Genomic DNA, 26,585 nt, shown 5'->3' with positions numbered 1-26,585 from the left:
TTGGATCGGCTCAGCTGCAGCTGTTGTGGCCATTTGGGGAGTGAACCAGCTGGTAGAAGACCTCTCTCTGTGTCTCCCTCTCACTGTGACTCTACCTCTCAAATGAATTAAAAAATCTTAAGATTGGGCCTGAGCTGTGGCGTAGCAGGTTAAATACCGCTGGTCTGCAGTGCCGGTATCCCACATGGGTGCCAGTTTGAGTCCCAGCTGATCCACTTCCGATCCAGCTCTCTGCTGTGGCCTGGGAAAGAAGGAAGATGGCCCAAGTCCTTGGGGCCCTGCACCTGCATGGAAGAATAGGAAGAAGCTCCTGGCTCCTGGCTTTGGATTAACTCAGCTCTGGCCGTTGAGGCCATCTGGGGAGTGAGCCTGCGGATGGAAGACCTCTCTCTTTGGCTCTACCTCTCTCTGTGACTCTATATTTCAAATAAATAAAATAAATATTTTAAAGAAAGCATCTTTAGGTACTTAAATAAAACGAACGAAAGGTCTTTATCTTGTAATGGCTTTAAAAGCTAGAGAGTGGTTTGAGGATAATGTGTAAGGAGGACCCTGGAGACCTCGGACTGGAGTTGTCTGGAAGAAGGCTGGGTCCGGCTGCAGAAGGGCGTTCTCAACTGGGTCGCCGGGCACGACACTCTCGAGATGCTTGGCCTGGGAGGCGCGCCCCAGATTTTCTGTGGGTGATGCAGAATGAGGGCTGGGCAGCTCAGGTGCTCCGTGAGGGAGAGGAAGCTGTGGGGTGGTGGGGAGGGTCCCCTGAAGAGGGAGCCTCGTCAGCCTCGCTCCCGCAGCGGAAACCACAGGAAACCAGGTCAGCGCGCGGGGCTGCTCCCTCGGCTCCGGGGCTTCGGAGGCCGCTGTGCTGAAGCTGGAGGCCCCTCTGGCACGGAGCCTTTTTCCCAGAAGAGCTGGAAGCAGATGGCAGGTCGAGAGCGCTGGCGGAGTCCTGAGAGCCGGGGTCCACCTGGGGCACCATCATGCCGTTCGTTACCTGCACCCATCATGCCGTTACGCCCTTCTTTGCCCCGCGCTGACTGGTGTGTGGGTCGCCTCTGTATCTGCAGGACCCGGTGCGAAGCAGTGCTTCGTAGTTCCATTAATAATCTCGGTGACAGCAGGGAGACCCAAGGTAGTGTGTGTTCCTGGACGCCTTGGATCTGCAAGGCGTTTGAGGAGTGGGAGGGCTGAAGCAATGGGTGCACCCCCCAACCTGATGCTGGCCCCTTTCCTGTCGTTTTTCTCCCACACCAGGGCCCCGTCGTCTTTCAGGTGGGGCACTGGAGGTTTCTGGGGGCTGAGTCCCTCCGTCCCTCCACGTCCCTCCACGTGGAAGAAGGAATGTGCCCGGGCTGGCTGGCTAGGACGGGGGAGGAGCTTTGCAGCAGGGCGGGGTCAGGGCAGGCCACGGCAGGGCTCCTGCTGGTGCTGTGCTCCCGGTGCACAGTGGGGCCCTGCTGCCCCCGTGCAGGCCGCGCAGCCATGTTCCCTGCGCCCTGACCCTGCAGAAGCCCATGGGGAGCCCCGGATGGGCGCCCCTGCTCCTGCTGGCCGTTGGCCTCTGTGCCTCTGGTGGGATCGTCTGTTCCCGCTCGCCCTGCTGGAGCACCCACGGCCTTCTGGCCCTTCACACAGCAAGGTGCCATTGCCAGGTAAGGACACCTACGCGCCTCTGCCCGGCGCTGGTCCCGCCGCGCTGTGCCCTGCCTCACTGTGGCCTCTGCATGCTGCCAACATCCTGGCGTACTGCGGGCTGGGTGGGGCGGAGCTGGGGAGGGGAGAGTGAATGGCTGTTAGCTGTGGACCTCGGATGATTGAGACAGGGATCCCAGGGAGAGTCCTTCTAATAATATGTCTTTCCTCCGCCCCCCCCGCCCCGGCCCCACGGCTTCAGGAGAGCAGTTTTACTGGTGAGTGTGATTTGCTGATCCGCTGCCCCCTCCACCCCTGTGGTCCAGATCCTCAGTAGCCCTGCATCCGGGGGACAGGCACAGGCCGGCCTGGCCTTGTGGTGCAGAGCTGCCAGAGGCCACGTGGGGGGCATCAGCCACGTGCTTTCCCCCAGGGATCCTCAGCCTCTGGGTAGATAGAACTGCACAGTGTGGACAGGGTTCCCTCAGACCCGTGGGGCTGAGGAGATGCAGTGTAGACAGGGTTCCCTGTGACCCGGGGGTGCTGAGTGGAGGTGACTGCAGTGTGGACAGGGTTCCCTCTGACCCGGGGAGGGGGGACTGAGTGGAGGTGACTGCAGTGTGGACAGGGTTCCCTGTGACCCAGGGGGACTGAGTGGAGGTGACTGCAGTGTGGACAGGGTTCCCTGTGACCCAGGGGGACTGAGTGGAGGTGACTGCAGTGTGGACAGGGTTCCCTGTGACCCAGGGGGACTGAGTGGAGGTGACTGCAGTGTGGACAGGGTTCCCTGTAACCCGGGGGTGCTGAGTGGAGGTGACTGCAGTGTGGACAGGGTTCCCTCTGACCCGGGGAGGGGGGACTGAGTGGAGGTGACTGCAGTGTGGACAGGGTTCCCTGTGACCCAGGGGGACTGAGTGGAGGCGACTGCAGTGTGGACAGGGTTTCCTGTGACCCATGGGGGCTGAGTGGATGTGACTGCAGTGTGGACAGGGTTCCCTCTGCCCCAGGGGTGCTGAGTGGAGGTGACTGCAGTGTGGACAGGGTTCCCTGTGACCCGGGGGTGCTGAGTGGAGGTGACTGCAGTGTGGACAGCGTTCCCTGTGACCTGGGGGGACTGAGTGGAGGTGACTGCAGTGTGGACAGGGTTCCCTCTGCCCCGGGGGGGAAGTGCTGAGTGGAGGTGACCGCATGAGGACTTGGTGCCTCTGGCCTGCGGGGACGATGCGGCGGGAAGAGGACTGTCCAGGCCTCGCTCCTGCAGTCCTGCAGTACCCAGCAGTGGTGCTCTGCTGGGCGTTTTCCGCGTGCGGTCATATTCGGTCATTACAGCAGACCCAGTGTGTTTCTCGGGATTCTGACACTTGAAGAAGCTTCCTCTCTGCCCGGGGCCACACTTCCAGGTGCAGGTGGCGCAGTCTGTCTGGAGCAGGAGGGGCCTCTGCAGCCCCTGCCCCTTGACCTCGTCCGTCTTTCCCAGGAAGCCCTGCCTGTGCACCCTGCAGTACCCTGTTGGCGCTGCTCCCCGGAAGGCTCCGGCTCGTTCCGGTCTGGCACCTGCGTGTGGCGTCAGATGCCTCAGGTTTGAGAAACAGCCCTTGGGGCTCTTCTCAGGGAGCCGCAGCTTAGGGACACTTGAGGAGGGCAGCTAGGCTCGGACGAGCCGGCCCAGAGCAGTGCTGGTTCTGTTCTCCACCCGTCAGGGGCTTAGAGCATCCTGAATTCTACAGCAGGACTGGCCTCACGAGTGCGGTTGTATGTTCTTTAAAATAATTATTTGAAACAGAGAAAGGGAGGGAGGGACAGAGGGAGCTCACGCGTGCTGTCATCCAGTGGTTCATCCCCCCAGTGCGCACAACAGCTGGAGCTAGACCGAGGCCGGAACCAGGAGCCAGTGATCAGTATCCCACGTGGGTAGGGCAGGGAACCAACCAAGCCGCCACCCGCTGCCTCCCAGGGTCTGCGTTAGCAGGAAGCGAGAATCAGGAGCCTGAGTCGGGATTTCAACACAGGTGCTCAGTAGCAGAGTGGGATCTCTTTAAAATATATATTTATTGGGACTAGTGTTGTGCATAGCAGGTTAAGCCACTGCCTACAACACCAGCATCCCGTTTGGGTGCTGGTTCGAGTCCTGGCTGCTCCACTTCCTGCCCAGTTCCCTGCTGATGGCCTCGGAAAATAACAGAAGATGGTCCACGTGTTTGGGTCCCTGCCACTCATGTGAGAGAGCTGGGTGGACCCCCAGCTCCTGGTTTCAGCCTGGCTCAGCCCTGGCCATTGCGGCCATCTGGGAGTGAACCAGCACATGGAAGACCTCTTTGTCTCTCTTTAACTATTTCACATAAAATAAATAAATCTTTAAAGTTATTTATTTGTTTGAAAGCGAAAGAGGTGCCGGCGCCGCGGCTCACTAGGCTAATCCTCCGCCTAGCGGTGCCGGCACACTGGGTTCTAGTCCCGGTCGGGGCACCGGATTCTGTCCCGGTTGCCCCTCTTCCAGGCCAGCTCTCTGCTGTGGCCAGGGAGTGCAGTGGAGGATGGCCCAGGTGCTTGGGCCCTGCACCCCATGGGAGACCAGGAAAAGCACCTGGCTCCTGCCATCGGATCAGCGCGGTGCGCTGGCCACGGCGGCCATTGGAGGGTGAACCAACGGCAAAGGAAGACCTTTCTCTCTCTCTCTCTCTCTCACTGTCCACTCTGCCTGTCAAAAAATTAAAAAAAAAAAAAACTAAATTAAAAAAAAAAAAAGAAAGCAAAAGAGACAGATCTCCCATCTGGTTCGTTCCCCAGTGCCCGTGACAGCTGGGACTGGGCAGGTTCAGAACTCCAGCCCAGTCTGCCGCATGGGTGGCAGTCACCTCACTGCCTGAGCCATCACCTGTGGCCTCCCAAAGTGCCCACTAGCAGGACAGGAGCTGGGACTCGACCGGGCACTGCTGTATTGAGTCAGGGGTCCCAGGCAGCGTCTTGACTGCTGTGCCAGACACCCCCTCCAGGGTCTCCCTGCCTTTTCAGCCCTCTCTGTTTATTGCCTAACTCCGCACCTGGTGCCTAGTAAATGCCTAAGAATTGGCCGTTTCTAATTTTCCATTGTTAGAATTAACACAAGGATGAGAATCTTTGTAATGCAGCTTTTTCTTTCTTTTTTCTTTTTAAAAAGATTTTTATTTATTTATTTGAGAGGTAGAGTAAGACAGTGAGAGGAAGAGGCAGAGAGAAAGGCCTTCCTTCCGTTGGTTCACTCCCCAGATGGCCGCAATGGAGCCAGGAGCTTCTTCCCGATCTCCCATGAGGGTGCAGGGGCCCAAGCACTTGGGCCATCTTCTGTTGCTTTCCCAGGCCACAGCAGAGAGCTGGATGGGAAGAGGAGCAGCCGGGACTAGAACCGGCGCCCCCATGCTGGCCTGCGGGCGGAGGAGTAGCCTGCTGCGGCCTGGCACCGGCCCTGTGATGCAGCCTTTTCTAAAGCAGTGAGTGACTCAGGGCTGATGGTCCAGCCAGCAGGTCAAGGCACCACTGATGACGGGACTGCCACTGCTGCCCTGCTTCCCGTCAGCCCCCTGCTCACGGCCTGGGGAAGGCAGCCCACGACTGCCCAAGTGCTCGGGCTCCTTCTGTCCCCGTGGGAGACCCGGATGGAGCTCTGGGCTTCTGGCTTCAGCCTGGTTTAGACCTGGCTGTTGCAGCCATTTGGGGAAGGAATCAGCAGGTGGAAACTCTCTCTCCCTCTTTGTTTCTCTCCCTGTCTCTCTTGTTTTGCCTTTGAAACAAACATAGATGTTTAAAATCAATAAACCAATCTTTTTCACCACATCCCAGTTTCCAGGACTGCGGTAGCTTGGCGTCGTTTTCCTTGTGGGTAGCAGTGCTGACCGGGGCGGGCGCTGGGTGCAGCTGGGGACACCTGGCTGCACGTTGGAGAGCGTGGCTTTGAGTCCCTCCCCCATGCCTGCCCCAGCTTCCTCCTGATGTGCAACCAAGGAGGCTTCAGATGGTGGCTCGAGGACTTGAGTCCCTGCCGCCCAGGTGGGGGACCTGGATGGAGAGTTCCAAGCTGGCTTTGGCCTGAACCCAGCCATGAGTGCTGTGGGCCTTGGCCGAGAGAACGAGCAGGTGGGCGAACCCTTTCTCCCTCCGTCTCTCTCCTCTGTCTGTCCCTGTCTTTCTCTGCTGTCACTCTGCCTTTCAAAGAACTCAGACTGCTGAGAAGAAATGACCTACTATCTCCCACTGGCCCCACACCTCCAGGTGGGGGAGGGGCAACGAAGGGCTGAGTGACGAGCGTCCCCTGTCCTGTGCAGGACTTCAGAGGGGCTGCTTCTGCCTCTCCGCGTGGAAATCCAGGAAGTCTTACACGTTCAGGTTCTGTAGGAGACCCAGGATGCCGGCGCCTGCTCAGGTATGGTCCTTGGCCTTCTGTGCCTGTCCCTGTCGCGTCCCCGCAGCCCTCCTGCTCTGTGAGGGCGGGGGGAAGTGTGGAGAGGACGGTGGCATCCGTTACACAGTCAGGGAAACTGAGGCAGAAGAGGTCGAGCGGCGTACCCGTGGTTCCTCAGGCTCCAGAGGAGGAAACAGGCCCCGGACCCCCTGCTTCCCAGCCCGCGGCCCACCGTGCTCTCTGCCCGCAGAGGAAGCTCCTAGGTCGCCGTTGCCTGTCTGGGAAGGACCGTCACGTTTCCGTGCCCTGCCCGGATACCTGCCCCAGGGGGCTGCGCTCCAAAAGGACCCAGCCTTGGGACCCATTCTCAGCAGCACGTGGCCCCGGCCTAGGCTCGCAGAGGCGTGGAGGTAGGCGAGGGGGCACGAGGGGAGACGGTTCAGCTGAGGGGCGCTGCCTGTGGGAGGCGGAGCGAGACCACCGAGGCGTCTCCTCAGGGCCTGACTTCTCCTTCGAGCTGCTGCCTGAGGCTCGGGTGATTCGGGCGACCGTTCCGCCAGGCCCCGAGGTCCTTCTGCGTCTTTGTCATCAGTGGGCACTGGAATGTGAAGAGCCGAGCAGCCCCTTCGACGCCCAGGTGGGAGTGTTGTCCTCTAATGAAGAACCACGTTGCCTGTGCTGGAGCCAGCAGGCCTCCTGTTGCTGAGATGGGGGCTGAGGCGAGGGGGAAGGCCTGTCCGTGTGTCCTTACCAGCTGAGGTGCTGGGGAGGGCTTTGGCTAGAACCGTGGGGGCCGAGGGGCAGGCGGGCGGTGGAGCAGCAGGAGCGAGGAGCAGAGCAGTGCGCGGGGCAGCGGCCCCTCGGTGGATTCCCATTGAGAGCTTCTCAGTGTCCGAGGACGGAGCAGGCAGCCAGATGGGTCCGGGCACCTCCCGTCTGCCCCTCTGTTCCTGTCCCCCAGAGAATGAGGTGTCCCGCGTCCGCCCAGCCCAGGCCCGAGCAGCCGCCTGCACCTCCAGGTGCCGTGGTGCCACGCAGGGCTGCCGCCGCCCTGAGCCCCACGCCCCCGCAGGGTCACCGCGTGAATTAATGGAGCTCCAGCACCTGCCAGCTGCCTGGCACACGCTAGGGGCTCAGTAAACGTGTGTGTCTTTCCTTGTCTTCTCCTCCGGCTCCCCCTGGATTCCCCAGAGCAGAGGCCCTGTGAGAGCGCATTTCTCATCTTAGGGCTTAAGATGGAAAAGTCCCACGTGGTGGCCCAGGTCCCAGCCCCACTTCCCGCCCCAGGCGCCTGTGCCGTCTCCGCCCACTCCTCCCTCCCCTTTGCTGCTGTATCCACAGAAAATCGTGTCTGGGGGCCACACTGCTGACCTGCCGTACGAATTCCTCCTGCCCTGCCTGTGCATAGAGGTGAGCAGAGGAGAAGGTGCGGCTGCCCCCAGCGCTGGGGAGGCCCCCAGGCAGCGCAGCCGATCTAGCTGGTCGCTAGCCAGTCAGGTTGGAGGAGGGATGGGTGTTTGAGTTGTTGAGGAAGACTGGTGCCAGCGTGGCTGCAGGCCACCCGCTGGGTCCGAGGAGAAAGGAGCTTCCTGGGGGCGCCCAAGCTCAGCCGCACCCTTGCTGTGCTCCAGGATGGACAGCTGCCCTTGCTATGTTGTGGTCACGGCGGGGGCTGGTGGGCCTGCAGCCGCCGTAGCCCCCAGCAGCTCAGCTCCGCTGGGCCTCCGTGGTGGGCCTCCTTCTCTGCTGAGGACGAGGCCATGCGTAAGGGCTTCTTCGGGGCACACAGCAAGGGCTGGGAGCCTGTCCCTTGGGAGGTGGAAGGCAGATGCAGACAGACCTAGAGCAGCCGGCAACTGCCAGGGTGGCCAGCACAGGGACTGGGCGTCTCCGGGGAGAAGAGGTGTCAGCCGGTCTCTGTCCTGTGCCCTGGATTTCCTCCCCCTCTCCCCCCGCCCCCGTTGCTCCCCTGCCCGGTGCCCTGCCAGCTCAGGCAGCCTCACCACTGTCAGGTCCAGCCAGCCAGTTTGAGGTGTGAGTGAGAAAGGAAAGGCCGTGCTCTGACGCGCGCCCCCACCCCTGTCTCCCCAGGCATTCCACCTGCAAGAGGACACCGTGAGGCGCAAGAAGTGTCCCTTCCAGAGCTGGCCCGAAGCCTGTGAGTGCTGTCCACACGCTCCCTGTGGGCGCACACGGGCCCCCTCTCACGTGCCCCCACACCTGTGCTGGAGGAAGGCAGGGGGAACGGGCTGCTGTGCCTGCCAGTGAGTCAGTACTGGCATCAGTGAGGGGCCAGGAGATGAGGCCCGGAGGCCGCGTCCACTCCAGCTCTGTCACTCTCTCCGCTCTGAGCTTCACTTTGTCTGTAAAAGACGTGGCCTGCCCTGCTTCCCAGCAGTCTGTGGGGCTTGAAATAAGCTTAAGTGTGGAAGTGGGGGCATCTGCCATGCCGTGCGCACCTCGTTGTCCCCGACAGCATGGGTAGCACGCGGAAGCAACGGCACACACACGGCCAGTTCCAGTTAAGGAGCAGGCCATGGGGTGTGAAGTCAGGACCGGGAGGGGCCCAGAATGGCCGTCAGGAGCAGAGCAGGTCTCGGGGGAGCTGGCCCCTGAGCTGGGTCAGAAATGGGCAAGGTTTAGAAAGCAGAGATGAGAGCAGAGGCAGGTGTGGTTATGAGAGCGGCCTGAGCAGAATGAGTCGGCGCCGCAAGGAGCCGGCCGGGCGCGGCCAGGGAGGCAGAGGCCGCCGGGGAGAAAGGTTGAGATGGGGATGGGAGGGTGGGAGCCCTGCTGGGCGCAGCGGCTCCTGGCGCCTGGGGGGTGGGGGTGGGGGTGGACGTGGCAGGGCTGGGGCCCCACCTCTCGACCCTGCTGCCTGCCCAGATGGCTCAGACTTCTGGAAGTCGGTACACTTCAGCGACTATAGCCAGCGCGATCAGATGGCCATGGCCCTGACCCTCCGCTGTCCGCTGAGGCTGGAGGCCTCCCTGTGTCAGAAGCAAGAGGGGCACACCCTCTGCGAAGACGTCCCCAATGCCACAGCTCGAGAGTCAGAGGGGGTGAGGACAGACCTTCCCTGCCCCTCCCCGACAAGGGCCGGTGGTGGGCAGGACCGGGGCCCAGGGCCTTCTGCCTGCCTGCCTGCTCTCTCCCCACAGTGGTATATTTTGGACAAGGTGGACTTACACCCTCAGCTCTGCTTCAAGGTACGGCCGTGGGCCAGAGGGCTGGCGGGGACAGTGGCTGGTGCCTGGAGCCCACTTGCATTCCTGTGTTTCTTAGTTCTCCGTGGGAAACAGCAGCCATGTGGAATGTCCCCACCAGACTGGTGAGCCCAGAAATGACCTTGACTGGGGCCCCTGCCCCTCATCTCGCCCTCCCCCAACCGTGGCTCAGCCACGCCTTCCGTGGCAGCTACCGCCCAGCTCCTGTCACCTCCCGCAGCAGGGGCTTGCACATCCTGGAACGTGAGCGTGGATACCCGGGCCCGGCAGCTGATCCTTCACTTCTCCTCGACGGTGCAGGCCACCTTCAGTGCTGCCTGGAGCCACCCAGGCTTGGGGCACGACCCCTTGACATCCCCCGTGTACAGTGTCAGCCAGGTATGGGCGCCCTGGAGATGGGCCCCACTGCGTCTGTCACTCAGAGCACCGGCCCCGGTCTCAGCACGTCAGGGAGACAGACGCTGAGCCCGGTGGGCAGGCACACCCCTGGCCCCGAGCACCTGGCTCGCTTCTCTGCTGCTTCAACTGGCTCCTGTCCTGAGGCTCCTGCCCCCACCCCGCAGGTAGCTGTTCTCACGCCTGCCCGCGCTGCTGTCGCGAGGGGTGTCGGTGCCTTCTCTTGGCCCCAGCCGTCCTCTGCCAGAGCTCGCCGGCCTCTGGAGGCACCCCAGGAGGCAGAGCCCTGGCACCTGCACACATACTTAGCTCTCTTCCGTGCACTCAGACAGCGTGACTGCGGGCTTGCTCTGGTCTCCAGTACAGAAGTCACAGTCAAGTGCACCCACGAAGCCGCAGCGGCAGGCTGAGGAAGCGTGATTGGCTCTTTCCGCTTCTCCCTTTATTTGCTTGCATCTTGTGATGCTCCAGAACCAGGCAGGGGGTAGCAAACACTTTAAGATTTAAGACCAAGCCAGACTTAAGACTTAGTCACACTTGGGGTTTAAGACACAGTCATGTGTGATGGCCTAAAACTGAGGGCCAAATCCCTGACTCACTCTGTCTCATTCTGTGCTCTGAGTTCAGCTGTGAGGGGAGGCCGCTCTGTCCGTGTCTGTGCACTGGCTGGCTAGAGACTGGCGTCTGAGACGGGTGGGGCAGGCAGTACAGGGCGTACCCCTGGGACAGAGGTTGTGGTCACCTCCACAACCCGGGGTGGAGCCACACCCTGCGTGTGGACAGACGGCGATCCCTTCCGTCCAGTGTGGCATGCCGTGCCCACCCCGTGGTAGGTCCTGGGAGACACAAGACGCATGTGTAACAGACTCAGCTCATGTGGAGCTCCTGGCCCACTGACAGCTACCACTGCTGCTCCAGTTCGCTGTGAGTTACTGGAGAGGCCACCCGCCTGCACAGGCCCCCCTGTGCCTCTCAGTCACCCAGGCGGCTGTAGACGGTGATCTCGCGGAGGGTCAGGGCAGAGAGGCGACTGCGTGCCATGAGCACACAGCCAGGGACCCCAGAGGCAGTAGCTAAGCCCGGGCCTCCTTCCTCTGGACTCCTGCACTTTCTGGGTGTGGAGATGCCTCTTCCTGGTGAAGGCAGCGTGAGAAGCCTGCCTGGTTTACAGGCTGCGGGACGACAGGGACAGTGTCCCGGGGCGTGGCACCCAGTGGGCTCTGAGTCTGTTGACGAGAGGTCCAGGGACGCGTAGGGGCCCTGGAGTGGTCTGGACGTCTTGTGGGAGGTGGCGCTTGGCCTGAAGCCCTGGTGGGACGAGTGGGGACATCATGGGCACAGCCGGATTTGCCTGCTGGGGGACAGTCATTCTGTTCTTTGCTCCTACAGACCCAGGGCTCAGGCCCAGTGACACTGGACCTCGTTATTCCCTTCCTGAGGCCGGGGGGCTGTGTCCTGGTAAGGAACCCCCCTCCCTCTGCTTGTACTTCACAGATGATGGGCGGAAAATCTGGGCTCCAAAATGTTAAGTTTGGTCAGCATAGCAGTGTTTTTAAGTGGAATAAGTTGCCACCATCTATGTGGGCTTTTTTTTTTTTTTTTTTGATTGATTGATTTATTTGAAAGGCAGAGTTACAGAGAGAGAAGGAGAAAGAGAGAAATCTTCCATCTGCTGGACCCTCCCCAAATAGCCATGACAGCTGGAGCTAGGCCAATCTGAAGCCAGGAGCCAGGAGCTTCTTTCGGGTTTCCCATATGAGTACAGGGGCCCAAGGATTTGGGCCATCTTCTACTGCCTTCCCAGGCCATAGCAGAGAGCTGGATAGGAAGAGGAACAGTCGGGACTAGAACTGGTGCCCAAATGGGATGCTGGCACTTCAAGGCCAGGGCATTAACCTGCTGCGCCACAGTGCTGGCCCCTCTATGTATGTTTTTTTAAAAACTGGATTCCTGGCCTCTCTTGGAAAAGCAGAAAGCCTAGTGCCCTGTGTCTACACTCTGACACAGTTACATGGCCTGAAGCCCAGTGCTCTGTGGTCACTCAGCTTGGCCACACTCTCCAGGCCCTCACAGCAGCCCCAGGCAACTTAGGAGTTGATTTCTTGAGTCTGGCCACAGTCACGCTTGAGTTGCCACCTTTGACCTTTATTTTGTGGCGGGTGGGCAGGTAGACCAGACCCAGCCTGAGCTGCAGGAGTTCCAAGCCAGTGGGGACGCCCTTCTCCACCCTCCATGTCTCCTTCATCTCGCCCTGGGAGGAGGGGCTGGCCTGGCTCACAGGGTTGGCCCTTCGCCCTCAGGTATGGAGGTCAGATGTCCAGTTTGCCTCGAAGCGCCTCTTGTGTCCAGGTGGTGAGTTCCTGGCTGGAAGGGAGCGGGTGCAAGAGGGAGGTGGGCCTGAGGAGCTGGGCACGGCCTCACCCCGCACCCCGCCGGACTCAGTCTCTCACAGACGCCTGGGGCTCTTGATCCTGGCTCTGCTGGCCCTCGCCACCCTACTGGGCGTGGTCCTGGTCCTCACCTGCTGCCACCCACTGTCAGGTAAACTCAGTGAGGGTGACCTTTGGATCCAGACCCGCCCAGTCTTGTTGCCCCCTCCGGCTCCCTGGACTCCCAGTCTGTGCCATCCAAGGGAGTGAGCCTAGGGTCTCCTGGTGGGCCGGAATGGCTAAGGCAGGACAAGGGCCCTCTCTGCACCAAGGCACTGGGCAAGAGGCCAGTGGGTGGACGTCCAGCCTGCGTTGCCGTTGCCAAACCTGGCACCTTGGCCTTCACTCTGGAAGGGGTGCCTTTTGTCGGCCTGGCTCACGCGTCCCTGGCTGCTGTGGGTGCTGACCCCCGAGGGCAGGAGAGGGGCAGGGGGCGGGGCAGCAGGCTGCCTCCCATTCTGTTCAGCTGTTGCTCCCACCCCCAGGCCCAGGCCCAGCACGGCCGGTGCTGCTCCTGCACGTGGCGGAGTCCCAGGAGCAGCGGCGCCTCGTGGGAGCGCTGGCTGAACTGCTGCGGACGGCGCTGGGCGGCGGCCGGGATGTGATCGTGGACTTGTGGGAGGGGACGCGCGTGGCGCACGTGGGCCCTCTGCCGTGGCTGTGGGCAGCGCAAGCGCGCGTGCTGCGGGAGCGGGGCACGGTGCTGCTGCTGTGGGGCCCTGCCGGCGGCTCCGACCCCTGCACCGCGCCCCTGCACGCCCTGCTCGGCGCCGCGCCCCGCCCGCTGCTGCTGCTCGCGTACTTCAGCCGCCTCTGCGCCAAGGGCGACATCCCTCGGCCGCTGCGCGTGCTGCCGCGCTACCGCCTGTTGCGCGACCTGCCGCGCCTGCTGCGGGCTCTGGGCGCGCGCCCCGGTACCGGTACCGTAGCCGCGGGCCCGGACTGCCTCGGAGCTCGGCAGGGCTTGCGGGGCCGCCTGGAACTTTGCCGCCGGCTGGAACGCGAGGCTGCCACGGTTGCCGGCCACGTCTGACAGCTCCACTCCTGTCCGGAGGCGGGCGGTGCGGGGGACGGGTGCGGGCCAGAACCTCCTTGGGCCCTGGAACCTCTGGGGTGCTACCTCAGGACTACCTGCGGAAAAGCCTTTATCTGCCTCGCGGGCAGGCATCCCAGCCTGTCCTCCACAGCCTGGCAGTCACCGTCCCTAGGGAGAGGCCGGCCCTTTACTGAGAGCCCCGGCGGACCCTCGTCCTCTCTCCTAGCCCCTAGGGAGTGCGAGCCGCAAATGCTGTAGGCTCTGAGTGGGGAGGGAGTTCTGGTCCCAGAAGAGGCTCAGCCCTGGGTGGCCAGGAGACCCAGAGAAAAATAAACACGGACATGACAAGCCGAGCTACACCATGTACTTGTCCCGTTTTCCGCTGTGGGACGCTGTGTTGGGGGTGGGCGGGGTCGCACTGTGTCACGTGCCCAGCCACATGCACCTGTCACCTCCACAAGGCAGGGCTTCCCCAGAAGAGGGGAAGCAGCATCCGTCGTCTCAGCATGAGGGGACCCTGGCTGCCTGGCTGTGGGCCCGGGATCCTCGCCTGCAAGCCCACTTTCTGGTGCCCTTCAGCCCTGCCCTCAGAGCCCCTGACCCACCAAGCGTCACTGCAGCCAGGGGAGTGTGTGAAGGGGCCCAAGGGCCCAGTAAGAGGGGGTCCCAGGGCTGGCGGGGGGGGGCTCCCTTGGAGAATAGAAATGCCCCAGCCTCAGCTCTGGTGCCACCGCTGCCCCTCTTCAGGGTCCCCACCACCACCACCTTGGCCAGGTATCCGCAGAGGAAGGGGAGGAGAGGCCAGCCTCCCAGCCCAAGACTGCTGGCTCCCAGGCCTGGCGCTGGTGGGAGGGACAGGGCGGGGCGGGAACAGCCGCCTGCCTGCTGGGAGCCAAATCGAAAGCACTCGGGCTGAGCCAGGACGTCGGGAGCCGACCCCAGGAGAGGGAGTACACGAGCTGTCCAGGGCTGGTCCCCGAGGCTGGGGAGTGAGTCTGGTCCCTGCTGACCCCTGACGGTGGAGGACTCAGTGGGGGCAGGGGCTGGGGGGGGGGGCAGGACAGGGCCTGAGGCCTGAGTGCCACCAGGCACCTGGAAGATGCCCATGCCCTGGTTCCTGCTGTCCTTGGCTTTGGGCCGAAGTCCCGGGGTCCTCTCTCTGGAGAGGCTTATAGGGCTGCAGGACACCGCCCGCTGCTCTCCGGTGAGTCTGGGGCCCCGGGAGGGTTGAGCGAGGCTCAGGGTTCAGTCTGCGGCCCATCGGAGCCCTAGGCTGGCTCCTGTCACTGCCAGAACTGCCCCGGCTGGTCTGTCTGGTGCTGACGGGGGAAGAGGAGCCGGCAGAGGGCAGGAGCTGGGCCTGCTCCTGGGAGGGGCGTGGGGTAGGGAGTCCCCGAGAGAGGTGGGCAGGGAAAGCTGCTCGGGCTGGGGGCGTGAACCCTAATTGTGCACCTCCTCCCCAGGGCCTCTCCTGCCACCTCTGGGGTGAGTATCCGCCCCTGGAGAGAAGACAGCTTACCGAGTGGGCGCCGGGGAGGGGGCCGCCCGGGCCAGGAAGAGCCAGGCGCCTCACCCTCGGGGGTGTCCTGTGCAGACTCTGGGTTGTGAGCAACTCCCGCCCTCCCCCACCCCCACACAGACGGCGACGTGCTGTGCCTGCCTGGGAGTGTGGTGTCCGCCCCGGGCCCCGTGCTGGTGCCTGCGCGCCTGCAGACGGAGCTGGTGCTGCGGTGCCGCCAGGAGACCGACTGTGACCTCTGTGTGCGTGTGGCTGTCCACCTGGCCGTGCGCGGTGAGCGAGCCACTTGTGTGTGTGCAGGCGGGAGACAATTTAGAGCGAGTGCAGGGGCGGGGCAGGAACCCGCCGGGCAGCGCGGGGCACCGTGTGTTCTAAAGGATGTAGGCCTGGAAGCCGTCCGGGGCGGGGGCCTGACCTGGGCTCTGCTCCTGGGTCCTTGTAGGGCCCCGGGAAGAGCGTGAAGAGGAGGAGGAGCAGTTTGGAGCAGCAGCCAGCCCTGAGCTTGAGGACTCTCGGAACGGTGAGGAGGGCCTGGATGGGCCGCCGGCCCCCTGCCCGCCGGCCCGCACTGACCCCTGCCCTGTCGCTCACAGCCGCTCTCCAGGCCCGCGTCGTGCTGTCCTTCCAGGCCTACCATACAACGCGCTGCGTGCTGCTGGAAGTACAAGTGCCTGCTGCCCTGGCGCGGCCCGGCCCCTCTGCGGTACGCAAAACAGCGGCCCCTCCCACACCCGGAGTGGAGACATGCTTTCCTACGAAGGCAGGCTCTCCTTCAGCCCTGGTTCTGATCAGAGCTTAGGGAAGTCCTTTCTGCCCTTTCTGCCTCAGTTTTTCTGTCTGTGAAATGGGGATACGGACAGTACCCTCCCCGATTTTCAGTTTGTGAGACCCCCAAGCAATTTTCCAGGTTGGCTGTGCTGTTTGGTCTGAAGTGGAAGCGCCAGTTACTTCCCATCTGTGCCTGCACTTGGTGTTGCCGTGTAAAATGTTCGCCGATCTGCTGTGTGTGTGGTGGTGTGGCATTGTGGTTTTAATTTGTGCCTCTCTGGTGACTGAGGAAGCCAAGCCCCTTGTTACATGCTTATTGGCTATTTGTGTATCTTCCTTATAAACTGTCTCTGCAAGTTAAAAATGTAGCTTTTTTCTTACATTTGAAATACCTCATCGGCTGGTGAGAGAGTGGAGTAGGCTGGTAGTGTGTGAAGCCCGTGAGGTGATGCCGGGCCCTGCAGGGGTCCATCAGTGCCATTTCTCCTCCCTCAACCACCCTCGAACTCCGCCCTTCCCACCCCCACTTTCCAGACAGAGAAGCCGAGGCTTGGGCAGGGGTGGTCTGGGGCTGACCCCGGGAGCAGGCGTGTGCACCTGGTGCAGGGTGCTGGGCGTTCCCTCCCCGACCCAGGAGGGCCTTTCACCCGCCCGCCCGCCCGCCCCCAGCCAGCGTCCTCTGGTCTAGCAGGTAGCCTGGCTGGCCCACCTCACTGGGCAGTGCTGGTGTGGGGAGGGGCGTCTGTGTTTGTGCTGGGGTCGCGCTGCAGTCCACCCAGGACGGCTGGGGAGGACGCGGGGACTTGGAGAGCCAGGGCTCTCTCCTCCAGGGCCCAGCGACTTTAGATCTGGGGGATTTCAGGCTCAGTGTAAGCAGGGTCACTGGCTGTGCGAGGGCAGTGCGCAGAGCCCCCCAAGCCCGAGGAGCTCACAGCCGGGGCCTGGACTCTGAGCCCTCCCCCACCCTCCCCCCAGGGCTCAGTGGTTTTCGATTGCTTCGAGGCGGCCCTGGGGGCTGAGGTGCGACTCTGGTCCTACACTCAGCCCAGGTACCAGAAGGAGCTCAACGTGACACAGCTGCTGCCTGGTGAGTGGCCCGCCGCAGGCTACACGGCCTGGCCTGGTCCCCGTCCCCCCTGGCCAGCCCCGCCTGCTGTCCCCCTCTCCCTAGCCCACTTCCCTCCAAACTCAGTCCCGCCAGATACCCTGACGTTGCAGCCTCCAGGGAAGGTCCTCACTCCTGGGAGAGGGGGTGGGGTTAGGAGCCGGGAGCCGTCCCAGGGCCTCCATGGGTCGGGCTGCCCCTCTCTCTCCCCAGCCCCCAGCCCCACTGGAGGCTTTTCTGTGATCTCTCCCCAGACTGCAAGGGGCTGGAAGTCCAGGACAGCATCCAGAGCTGCTGGGGTAGGGGCCGGGTCAGGCCGGGGGAGGGGGAGGCTGGAGTTGGCTTCCGGTGGGGGCTGCAAGGGTCACTCATCCCTCTGTCCACTCCTAGCACACGGCCAGCACTGGCTGCAGCTCTGTGCTGGCACGATGGCCATGAAGAAGATCCATCAGAGTCCTTCTGGTCTTTTAAAAATAGACTATCTTTTAAATTTAAATTTAATTCCCATGAGCTTTTAAAAAAATTATTTGTTTTCAGCCGGCGCCGCAGCTCACTGGGCTAATCCTCCGCCTGTGGCGCCGGCACACCAGGTTCTAGTCCCGGTTGGGGCGCCGGATTCTGTCCCGGTTGCCCCTCTTCCAGGCCAGCTCTCTGCTGTGGCCCGGGAGTGCAGTGGAGGATGGCCCAAGTGCTTGGGCCCTGCACCCCATGGGAGACCAGGATAAGTACCTGGCTCCTGCAATCGGATCAGCGCAGTGCGCTGGCCGCAGCTGCCAGTGGAGGGTGAACCAACAGCAAAGGAAGACCTTTCTCTCTGTCTCTCTCACTGTCCACTCTGCCTGTCAAAAAAATTATTTGTTTTCACTCTACTTGAAAGACAGAAAGCGCTTCCGTCCACTGGTTTACTTCCTAAATGCCTGCAGCAGTGGGGGCTGGTCCAGGCTGAAGCCAAGAGTTAGGAACTCGATCCAGGTCTCCCCTGAGGACCAGGGGCCCAGCATCACCTGCGGCCTCCTGGGAAGCTGGACTGGAGGCAGAGTAGCTGTCACTCGAACCAGTCACTGCCACCTGGGACATGGGTGTCCCATGCAGTGAGTTAACCCCTGAGCAAATGCACGCCTCCTCTCCGTAGAACACACGGTTCCCTGTATTAGGAACTTAGCGGCCCAAAGCATGGTCAGCGTTTCGGTGCCCCTGCATGTGCCAAAGTAAAATAATACTGAAACTGAAAAAGGACAAGAAAGAGATTTCTCCCATGTGTTATTTACATTTTTTGTTCACTTTTTATTTTGTATTTTCTTTTTTTGTGTACAACATACATACGTAAGGATGTACAACGTGCCCTAATTTAAACGTCCAGTCCCATTAGTTTTAGTACACACTTGTGTAACCGGCGCTCGGATCAGGATACACACACTGGGGGCAGGCGTGGTGGAGCTGTGGCTTAAGTTGCTGCTGGTGGCACCAGCGTCCCGTATCAGAGCGCCCAGTTCCAGTCCCAGCTGCCCTGCTTCCTGGGAGGCAGCAGATGATGGCCAAGTACCTGGGTCCCTGCCCCCAGGGTGGAAGACCTGCGTGAGGGCCTGGGCTCCTGCTCCAGCCCGGCCCAGCCCCAGCCCCAGCCCCAGCTGGTGTTTGAGGCGTGAACCTGCAGATGGAGGACCACTCCCTCTCTATGTCCTTTGCTCCCTCCCTCTGACATTCTGTCTCTCAAATAAACTTAAACAAAGAAGATGCGGCCGGCGCTGCGGCTCACTAGGCTAATCCTCCACCTGTGACGCCAGCACCCCGGGTTCTAGTCCCAATCGGGGCGCTGGATTCTGTCCCGGTTGCCCCTCTTCCAGTCCAGCTCTCTGCTGTGGCCTGGGAGTGCAGTGGAGGATGGCCCAAGTCCTTGGGCCCTGCACCCCATGGGAGACCAGGATAAGTACCTGGCTCCTGCCATCGGATCAGCGCAGTGCGCCGGCCGTAGCGGCCATTTGGGGGGTGAACCAATGGAAGGAAGACCTTTCTCTCTGTCTCTCTCTCTCTCACTGTCTAACTCTGCCTGTAAAAAAAAAAAAAAAAAAAAAAAAAAAAGAAGATGCACATGCTGTGTGCTGTGTTATCTTTTGGACTGTTAACTTTTTCCAGCCTCGTTTTCCTTTGGTTCCTTAAACTTCGACATGGCTGGTGTGGGTGGTCTGTGGAGGCCTGCTCAGCCTGAGCTGTGAATGTAGACACAGGGCGGCAGTGCCTTTCTCTTCTTCAGTCACTCAGTGCACAGCGAGCCCCTCATTCCACACCAGGCACAGCCCTGGACGGGCAAAGTAAATCCACAGCCCCCGCTCCCGGCCAGGTGGCCAGGACAACATGAGTTAGAAAGTGATGGGCGCAGCCGGCGCCGTGGCTCACTAGGCTAATCCTCCGCCTTGAGGCGCCTGCACCCCAGGTTCTAGTCCCGGTCGGGGCGCCGGATTCTGTCCCGGTTGCCCCTCTTCCAGGCCAGCTCTCTGCTGTGGCCCGGGAAGGCAGTGGAGGATGGCCCAAGTGCTTGGGCCCTGCACCCCGTGGGAGACCAGGAGAAGCACCTGGCTCCTGCCATCGGTGCGCCGGCCGCGGCGGCCATTGGAGGGTGAACCAACAGCAAAGGAAGACCTTTCTCTCTGTCTCTCTCTCTCACTGTCCACTCTGCCTGTCAAAAAAAAAAAAAAAAAAAAAAAAGAAAAGAAAAAAAAAGAAAAAAGAAAGTGATGGGCGCTCAGAAGGAAACTCTGGGAGGGGGGTGGGGCGGCTTCACTCCAAGCAGCAAAGACCTGAAGAAGGTGAGGGAGTCTCGGGGGGGAAAGGCAGTGCAAAGGGCCTGGGGCAGAAGTGCATCCACAGCCGAGTAAGGACATAGGTGCCACAAAGTGAGGCTAGAGGGGCCGTGGCAGCCAGGCCGAGTGGGGTCTCCAAGCTATTGCAAGGACAGTAGCTTCTCCTGGGACTCCCATGAGGGAGGAGGACTGTGCCAAGAGCACGGGCTGGAGTCTCCTGAGGCTCAGACATGGACCAGCTGCTGGCGAGAGTCTGCTCCCAGATGGGGACACAGGCTAAGGCTTGGAAGGAAAGTCCAAAGGCTCAGCTGGCGAGGGCGGCCAGACGTCGCAGCTGCCCGCCGTCTTCCCCTCTCCCACCAGCCCTGCCCTGGCTCAGCGTGTCTGCGGAGGGCGACCTCGTGCGCCTGGTGCTGGACGTCCCCAAGGAGCAGCGCTTCGGCCTCGCCCTGTACCGGAGTCAGGCCCACGGGGCCCCCAGGCCCTGGTGGCACAGAAACCTGGTGAGGCCTCCCCTGCCTGTGCCCATCCCCCTTCTCCGATGCCGTGCTAGGCATGTGTGCCCGTGACCAAAGGGGACCCTTGCGCGGGACACCCCCAAAGCAGGGGGGCCAGCGGGTCAGCCCGAGCCTGCCTGTGCCCTCAGCTTTGGCCCCCGCTCTCCCTCCCCTTTTCCGCCTCCAACTCCCCCTTCCGGTTGCTCCACAGACTGGGCCGCAGACCATCACCCTGAACCACACAGACCTGCTCCCCTGCCTCTGTATCCAGGTAGGAGCGGACAGCAGCTGGCCTCGCCATCTCCAGGCTGCCCTCGGAGGCGGAGGCTGTGGCTGCTGCCCGTCACGGCCCAGGGTCGTCTTCCTGCCCCCCCCCCCGCCGTGCCACCTGTGGCCGCGTTCAGATGTCACCTCCTGCAGGAAGTGCTCCCCTACTCTGCTTCCCTCTTTGTGCGCCCGGGGACGGGGGACAGGGTGGGGGGGCTGGGGCCTGTGGTGTGGACGCAGAATGATTCAAATCCTGGCTTTTGCCAGTGCCCCTGACTTTGGGCGGATCACTTCCCGCTCTGCTTCCTGTTCGTAACCTGGGATAATGACAGCATCAGCCTCCTTTAGCCATGCCAGAGAAGTGTGCCACGTCCAGGCGGAAGGGGGCTGGCTCTCTCATTTAAGAGTTTATTTTACTTGAAAGGTAGAGTTACAAAAAGAGGGAGAGAGACAGAGGGAGAGAGGTCTTCCATCCACTGGTTCACTCTCCAAATGGCCACAATGGCCAGAGCTGGGCTGGTCTGAAACAGCAGCCAGGAGCTTCTCCTGGGTCACCCACATGGGTGCAGGGGCCCCAGCCCTGGGGCCGTCTTCCACTGCTTTCCCAGGCGCATTAGCAGGGAGCTGGATCAGAAGTGGAGCAGCCAGGACTCAAACCCATATGAGACACTGGCACCAGAGGTGGTGGCTTTACCTGCTACGCCACAGCGCCAGCCCGGAGGTTGACTCTTCAGTGTCCCTCTGATGGCACCTGTAATCAGCCACCAGGTCGCATTTTTTCCTGTCAATGATGTCCGTCCGCCCCGCCCAGCCCCCGCCCCCGCCCCAGGCTGGAGTGGGTCTCCCTGGCCTCCCCAGCTCCACCTCCCTTCCCACGGCCCCCCTGGCATTCCGAGCTCATCCTCTGAGTCGGCTGACTCCCCTTCCTGTGCTTGTCCTGCGTCCCAGCCAGCAGAGCCGTTCACCAAGACACCCTGGGGGCCTCCGCTCTGCCTGTCCCCTGGCCCGCCCAACCCCATCCTGCACCTGCTTGCCGGGAGCCCTCCCCAGCCGCCTGGCCCTCCGAGCTGCGTGTCCCCGCACGGCTGCCCGTCTGCATCTGTCTGTCACTTCGTTTCGGACCCAGGCGTCTGTCCGACTTCTCCTCTCAGACACGATAACCAGTCAGCGGGAGGGAGGGCTGAGATACTAATTTATTTGCATATCCCAGCCTTCTTGCTGTGAGTTTGTGATTTTCCCGAAGGCGAATGTATCAGATCCAGCTCCCGCGTAGTGACACAGCGGGGCCTTGCGCGGTGTCTGCTCTCTTGTCGCACTGCGTGCAGCACACGGAGCAGACGCTTGGGAAGCTCCTGCTGGGATTTGTGTGTGCACTGCCACGCGCTCTTAAGTCAGTGCTTCATACATGTTCTTAAAAAAAAAACAGAGGCAGAGAGAGGAAGAAGCATCTTCGATCTACTGAGTCACTGCCTACCTGCCTGTCACAGCTGGGCGAGGCCCCGATGAGCCAAGAGCCAAGGACCCAGTCCAGGTCCCCTGGTGGGTGCAGGGATCCGGCCGCCTGCCAGGGTGCACTGCTAGCAGGAGGCTGCCCCTGGAGGGAGCCGGGACCTGAGCCCGTGGTGCCGAACAGGATGTGAGCATCCAGGCAGTGTCTTACCCCCGGGCAGGTGCCAGCCTCTTAACGACAGGTACACGGGGTGCCTCACCAAGCTCATGGAAAACAGGATTTAAGAAAACAGAGTTCAGGGGCTGGCACTGCAGCATACGGGGTAAAGCCGCTACCTGCAGGGCTGGCATCCCGCATGGGTGCCGGTTCATGTCCTGGCTGCTCCACTTCTGATCCACTTGATGCACTTGGGAAAGCAGCAGAGGATGGCCCAAATGCTTGTGCCCCTACACCCGTGTGGGAGACCCGGAGGAAGCTCCTGGCTCCTGTCTCGCTCACCCTCGCCTATGGTGGCCTATGGTGGCCATTTGGGAGAGTGAATCAGTGGATGGAAGACCTCTCTCTAACTCTGCCTTTCAAATAATTATTTTTTTAAAGATTTATTTATTTGAAAGGCAGAGTTACAGAGAGGCAGAGGCAGAGAGAAGAGAGCTCTTCCATCCGTTGCTTCATGCTCCAGATGTCCACACGGCCAGAGCTGGGCAGATCCCAAGCCAGGAGCCAGGAACTTATTTTGGGTTTCCCACACAGGATGCAGCGGCCCAAGCACTTGGGCCATCTTCCAGTGCTTTCCCAGGCCATAGCAGAGAGCTGGATTGGAAGTGGAGCAGCTGGGACTCAAACCAGCACCGCAGGCTGTGGCTTTACCTGCCACACCACAGTGCCGATCCCAATAACATACATCTTTGAAAGGAAGAAGTTTAGGGAGTCAAGAAGCCCACCTCCCACCCTGGAGTGTCTGGGTTCCGTCCCCGCCTCCTGGTCCAGTTCCAGATCCCCATAGATGCAGACTGTGGGAGGCAGGATGACAGCTGGCGTCACTGGACCCCTGCCACACCCCTGTCTCCCGGCCCAGCCTGACCCAGCCCTGGCCATCGTGGGCATCTGAGGTGAACCAGTGATGTGGCGCTTTGCCTGCTATGCTTAAAAAAAGAGTTGATTTTGGTGTAAGATTTTTTGAAACCCATGAATACAGCCTTCAAAAAGTTCATGGAAAATGCGTATTTTGAACTTCAAAATTTTCGTGAGCTAAAATGTTTCATTTTTCCGTGAAGCTGCTAAAGCACCCTCTGCCATCCTGAGCACAGAGCACCTAGCAGGTGCACTTAAAAGATCTGACAAGAATAAACGAGCGTGTCTTTCGCACCTAGCACAGCACCCAGTAGGTGGGCGTGAGGCAGCTGTGCCTGCCCGCGGGCTGCTAAGAGTGGTAGTGGGCGGCCCGCATCGGGAATTTGGTGAATGCCGTTATCTGCAGAGCTAGAGCTTCGTGAAGGTTCGGCCAGCCCAGGGTGTGCACAGGGCCCCGCGCAGGGCCCGGCCCAAGCTCAGGGGTTGGCTGGCTCGAACGGACCCCAGCGATCGCCATTTCCCTTCCAGGTGTGGCCCTTGGAGCCCGACTCGGTTAGGACGAGCACCTGCCCCTTCCGGGAGGGTGAGTGGGCCGCTCGGGGGCGGGGGCGGCGCTGCCGGGGTGTGGGGTCCGTGGTCACTGCGCCCTGTCCCCGCAGACCCCCGCGCCCTCCGGAACCTCTGGCGCGCCGCCCGGCCGCGTCTGCTGCCCCCGCACAGCTGGCGCCTAGACGCGCCCTGCTCGCTGCCCGCCGAGGCCACGCTGTGCTGGCAGGCGCCGGGCGGGGGGCCCTGCCGGCCACTCGCGCCGCCGCTGCCCCGGGACAACGTCACGGTGAACGTAAGCCGGGCGGCCGGGCGGGGCGGGGCGGGGCGGGACGGGGCAGGGCGCCCCCTGGTGACTGCAAGCCTCTCTCCATTTTGCACAGAAAGCCCACGAGTTCCCGCTACTCAGGGGCCACCCTAACCTCTGCATCCAGGTCAGGAGGGGCCTGGGCGCGGGAGGGGGGCACCAACGCACAGGTTTTTTGACCCACTTATTCTTGGGCCCGCCCCCCTGAGAAGCAGGGGTGGGCGTCTCCTTTGGGCGTTTCATCCCTACCTGAGCAGGGCAGGGCCCTGGGCAAGCCAGGCTCACATGAACAGAGCAGCTGGTTCCTAGGGTGGTGTGACGATGTCTGGGGCCTGCACAGAGGAGGTGCTAGGTCAACCTAGGTCAGTTTAGCTGCCGTCATTGCCCGCTTTCCCTCCCCCGTAGGACGGGCTGCTCGGTTGTCCACGCAAGGTTTAGGACAACGCAGGGTTAGGGAGCAGCGGGGTGGTCAGGCCAGAGGGAATGTGACCCTGCTTTGTGGGACGCGACGGGAACGTGAGGGTCCAAGGCCGCGAGCACAGATGACCTCACGAGGCCAGGTTGAGACAGGGAGGCCTCCTCCCGCCTGGTCATCCTGGCCTTGACTTTTCCTCCTGGCCCCTCCGAGCAGGTGAGCAGCTGGGAGAAGCTGCAGCTGCAAGAGTGCTTGTGGGCTGGTGAGTGGGGCCGGGTGACCCCTGGAGGTGCTGGCTTCGGGGTGACTGCTGGGACAAAGGGGGGTCGTGCTCAGTGCGGCGTTGCACCCCTTCCAGACACCCTGGGGCCCCTCAGGGATGATATGCTGCTGGTGGAGACGCGAGGCCCCCGGCACAACAGGACCCTGTGTGCCTTGGAACACAGTGGCTGCACCCCGCTGCCCAGCAGGGCCTCCACGGTGAGGCCTGGGGACTCTCCACCTCCGCCCAAGCCTGGCCCCAAGTTTTCCCTCCATCCCGTTCTGCCCTGCCTTGTGCCAGGCCCCGCACTGGTCTCTGGGAGGAGTTGGGGGTGCCCCCGAGCTGGGCCCTGTCCTGGTGGGTTCTCCAGTCTCCGCTTCCCTCAACGCCCCCCACTCCGCCCAGCTGCAGCCTGGTGGCGTCCTCAGGGTACTGCCCCTGGTGACAGCTGCCCCTTGCCCTGTCCCTCACCCCGGTCCTGACAGAGGGCAGCTCGTGTTGGAGAACACTTACTTCAGGACCTGGAGTCAGGCCAGTGCCTGCAGGTGAGCAGGGGCAGGAGAGCCCTGGCCCGGGCCGCGGGCAGCAAGCAGGTCAGACTGGCGCTCACCTGGCCTGCATCTGTGCCTCTCCTGTGTCTGGCCCCGAGGAAGCTAGGGGTAGAAGAGGCGTTATCTCTGTCCCAGTGGCTCAGCACCAGTGAACACCCACACTGCAGGCGCCAGGGTTGTCCTCCAGAGACAGCTTCAAGCGAGGGCCTCTTCCTAGGGCCCCATCTGGCCCGGGGGAGGTTGCAGCATAGGCTGCAGGGCTGGCCTAAGCAGAGGCAGAGCAGATCAGGGGGTCCTGCCATGGAGGAGGGAAACCCACAGATCAGACGGGGCCACAGCCGGGTGGGTGTCAGGCACTCACTCCGCTGGGGGCTCTGCAGTGGCTCCTGTTTGTGTCTTTCAGCTGTGGGATGACGACCGAGGCGCGCTCTGGGCTTGCCCCATGGACAAGTGTGAGTATGACAGGAAGTGCCCATCCTCGCTGGACTCCTGGCAGCCCCCCCCCCCCCCCCCCCCCCCGCCAGGGGCAGCACTTGCACTGGGCTTGTCCCTCCTTGGGCTCCGATCCACCAGAGGGCACGGTGTTAGGGCACGGCTGGGCGCACCTGCATCCTTACTGAGGGTACCCGGTTTGAACGCCTGCTTCTCCATTTCTGGTCTACTTTCCTGCTACATGCACCCTGGGAGGCAGCAGCTGATGGCTCAAGTACTTGGTCCCTGACACCCATGTGGGAGACCCAGACTGAATTCTGGGCTCTTGGTTTCGGCTTGGCCCAGCCCTGGTGGTTGCAGGTGTTTAGGGAGTGAACCAGCAGGTGGACAGTGTCTCTCAGCCTTCCAAACGGAATGAAATTGAATAAAAAGTGTGTGTCACCCGCACACCGGCGCTAAGCCGCGGCTTTGGGGGAAATCGCTGCCCTCCTCTGGCGTGAGGTTTCTAACCGGCCCGTCTCCCCCTGCGCCTGCAGACATCCACCGGCGCTGGGCCCTGGTGTGGCTGGGCTGCCTGCTGGTCGCCGCTGCGCTTCTCCTCCTCCTGCTCCTGCTGCTCCGGAAAGACCCCGTGAAAGGTGAGCTTCCGGACGCCCCCTGCCCCAGGGGCAGCGCCGCCGTGGGCGCTCACCGGCGGCCTCCGCCCCTCTCCCCACAGGGTGGCTGAGGCTCCTTAAGCAGGACTACCGCTTCGGGGGTGAGTGTGAGCCAGCGCGGGGCGGGCGCCGCCCCAGGGGCCGGGCGCGGGCCGCTCACCGCTTCCCTCCCCTGTCTTCTCTCGGCAGCGGCCGCCGGGGGCCGCGCGGCCCTGCTGCTCTACTCCGCGGACGACGCAGGCTTCGAGCGCCTGGTGGGCGCGCTGGCGTCGGCGCTGTGCGCCTTGCCGCTGCGCGTGGCCGTGGAGCTGTGGAGCCGCCGTGAGCTGAGCGCGCAGGGGCCCCTGGCCTGGTTCCACGCACAGCGGCGCCGGACCCTGCAGGAAGGCGGCGTGGTGGTGCTGCTCTTCTCGCCCGGCGCCGTGGCGTTGTGCCGCGAGTGGCTGCAGGACGGCGTGACAGCGCCCGCGGCGCGCGGCCCGCACGACGCCTTCGCCGCCTCGCTCAGCTGCGTGCTGCCCGACTTCCAGCAGGGCCGGGCGCCCGGCCGCTACGTCGGGGCCTGCTTCGAGGGCCTGCTCCCCCCGGACGCCGTGCCCGCCCTTTTCCGCACCGTACCTGTTTTCTCGCTGCCCTCGCAGCTGCCCGACTTCCTGGGGGCTCTTCAGGGACCGTGCGCCCGCGGCTCCGGGCGGCTCGCAGAGAGGGCGCAGCAGGTGTCCCGGACCCTCCAGCCTGCCCTGGACAGCTGCTTCCAGCACCCGGGGGCCCCGGGGCGGGGCGCGAGATGGGCCTTGGGGCCGGGGACGGGACTCGAATAAAGGCAGACGCTATTTCTTTCTACCC

General features: G+C 62.3%; 2 protein-coding genes across 27 annotated transcripts; both read left to right on the top strand.

Moving 5' to 3' along the window:
- Nucleotides 1-1,378: 1,378 nt before the first annotated feature.
- Nucleotides 1,379-13,457, top strand: IL17RE (interleukin 17 receptor E). Of its 21 annotated transcripts, none has more exons than XM_008249940.4 (16): nt 1,384-1,652; nt 1,895-1,910; nt 3,110-3,211; nt 5,931-6,028; nt 6,258-6,417; nt 6,505-6,644; nt 7,349-7,417; nt 8,099-8,165; nt 8,894-9,069; nt 9,169-9,216; nt 9,293-9,338; nt 9,458-9,612; nt 11,020-11,088; nt 11,931-11,982; nt 12,073-12,171; nt 12,545-13,457. In XM_008249940.4, exons 1-16 carry the CDS (start codon nt 1,515-1,517, stop codon nt 13,090-13,092), a joined length of 1,983 nt encoding a protein of 660 aa, XP_008248162.3. In that variant the 5' UTR covers nt 1,384-1,514; the 3' UTR covers nt 13,093-13,457. The 21 variants fall into 21 exon arrangements, with proteins under 21 accessions (XP_069907231.1, XP_069907229.1, XP_069907226.1 ...); XM_070051129.1 differs by adding an exon at nt 5,588-5,742 and having other exon boundaries at nt 1,531-1,652; nt 6,186-6,417; nt 8,894-9,216; nt 9,455-9,612; XM_070051126.1 differs by having other exon boundaries at nt 1,381-1,652; nt 3,033-3,211; nt 5,931-6,417.
- A 498-nt stretch (nt 13,458-13,955) lies between these two features.
- On the top strand, nt 13,956-26,582 carry IL17RC (interleukin 17 receptor C). 6 transcript variants are annotated; one of them, XM_051832018.2, is made up of 19 exons: nt 13,958-14,299; nt 14,559-14,580; nt 14,735-14,887; nt 15,057-15,134; nt 15,208-15,317; nt 16,358-16,469; nt 16,742-16,786; nt 19,649-19,788; nt 19,994-20,053; nt 23,099-23,153; nt 23,230-23,411; nt 23,500-23,550; nt 24,055-24,100; nt 24,197-24,318; nt 24,586-24,645; nt 25,055-25,103; nt 25,620-25,721; nt 25,802-25,840; nt 25,929-26,582. In XM_051832018.2, exons 1-19 carry the CDS (start codon nt 14,195-14,197, stop codon nt 26,558-26,560), a joined length of 2,163 nt encoding a protein of 720 aa, XP_051687978.2. In that variant the 5' UTR covers nt 13,958-14,194; the 3' UTR covers nt 26,561-26,582. The 6 variants fall into 6 exon arrangements, with proteins under 6 accessions (XP_051687979.2, XP_017193892.3, XP_017193894.3 ...); XM_051832019.2 differs by lacking the exon at nt 14,559-14,580 and having other exon boundaries at nt 13,956-14,299; nt 15,243-15,317; XM_017338403.3 differs by lacking the exon at nt 25,802-25,840 and having other exon boundaries at nt 13,957-14,299.
- The last annotated feature ends 3 nt before the right edge of the window (nt 26,583-26,585 follow it).

This window comes from Oryctolagus cuniculus, chromosome 10 (genome assembly GCF_964237555.1).
Source record: "Oryctolagus cuniculus chromosome 10, mOryCun1.1, whole genome shotgun sequence".
NCBI classification, from domain to species: Eukaryota; Metazoa; Chordata; class Mammalia; order Lagomorpha; family Leporidae; genus Oryctolagus; species Oryctolagus cuniculus.
Note: the sequence above shows the minus strand (reverse complement) of the source record. Positions and strands in the feature narration are given on the sequence as shown.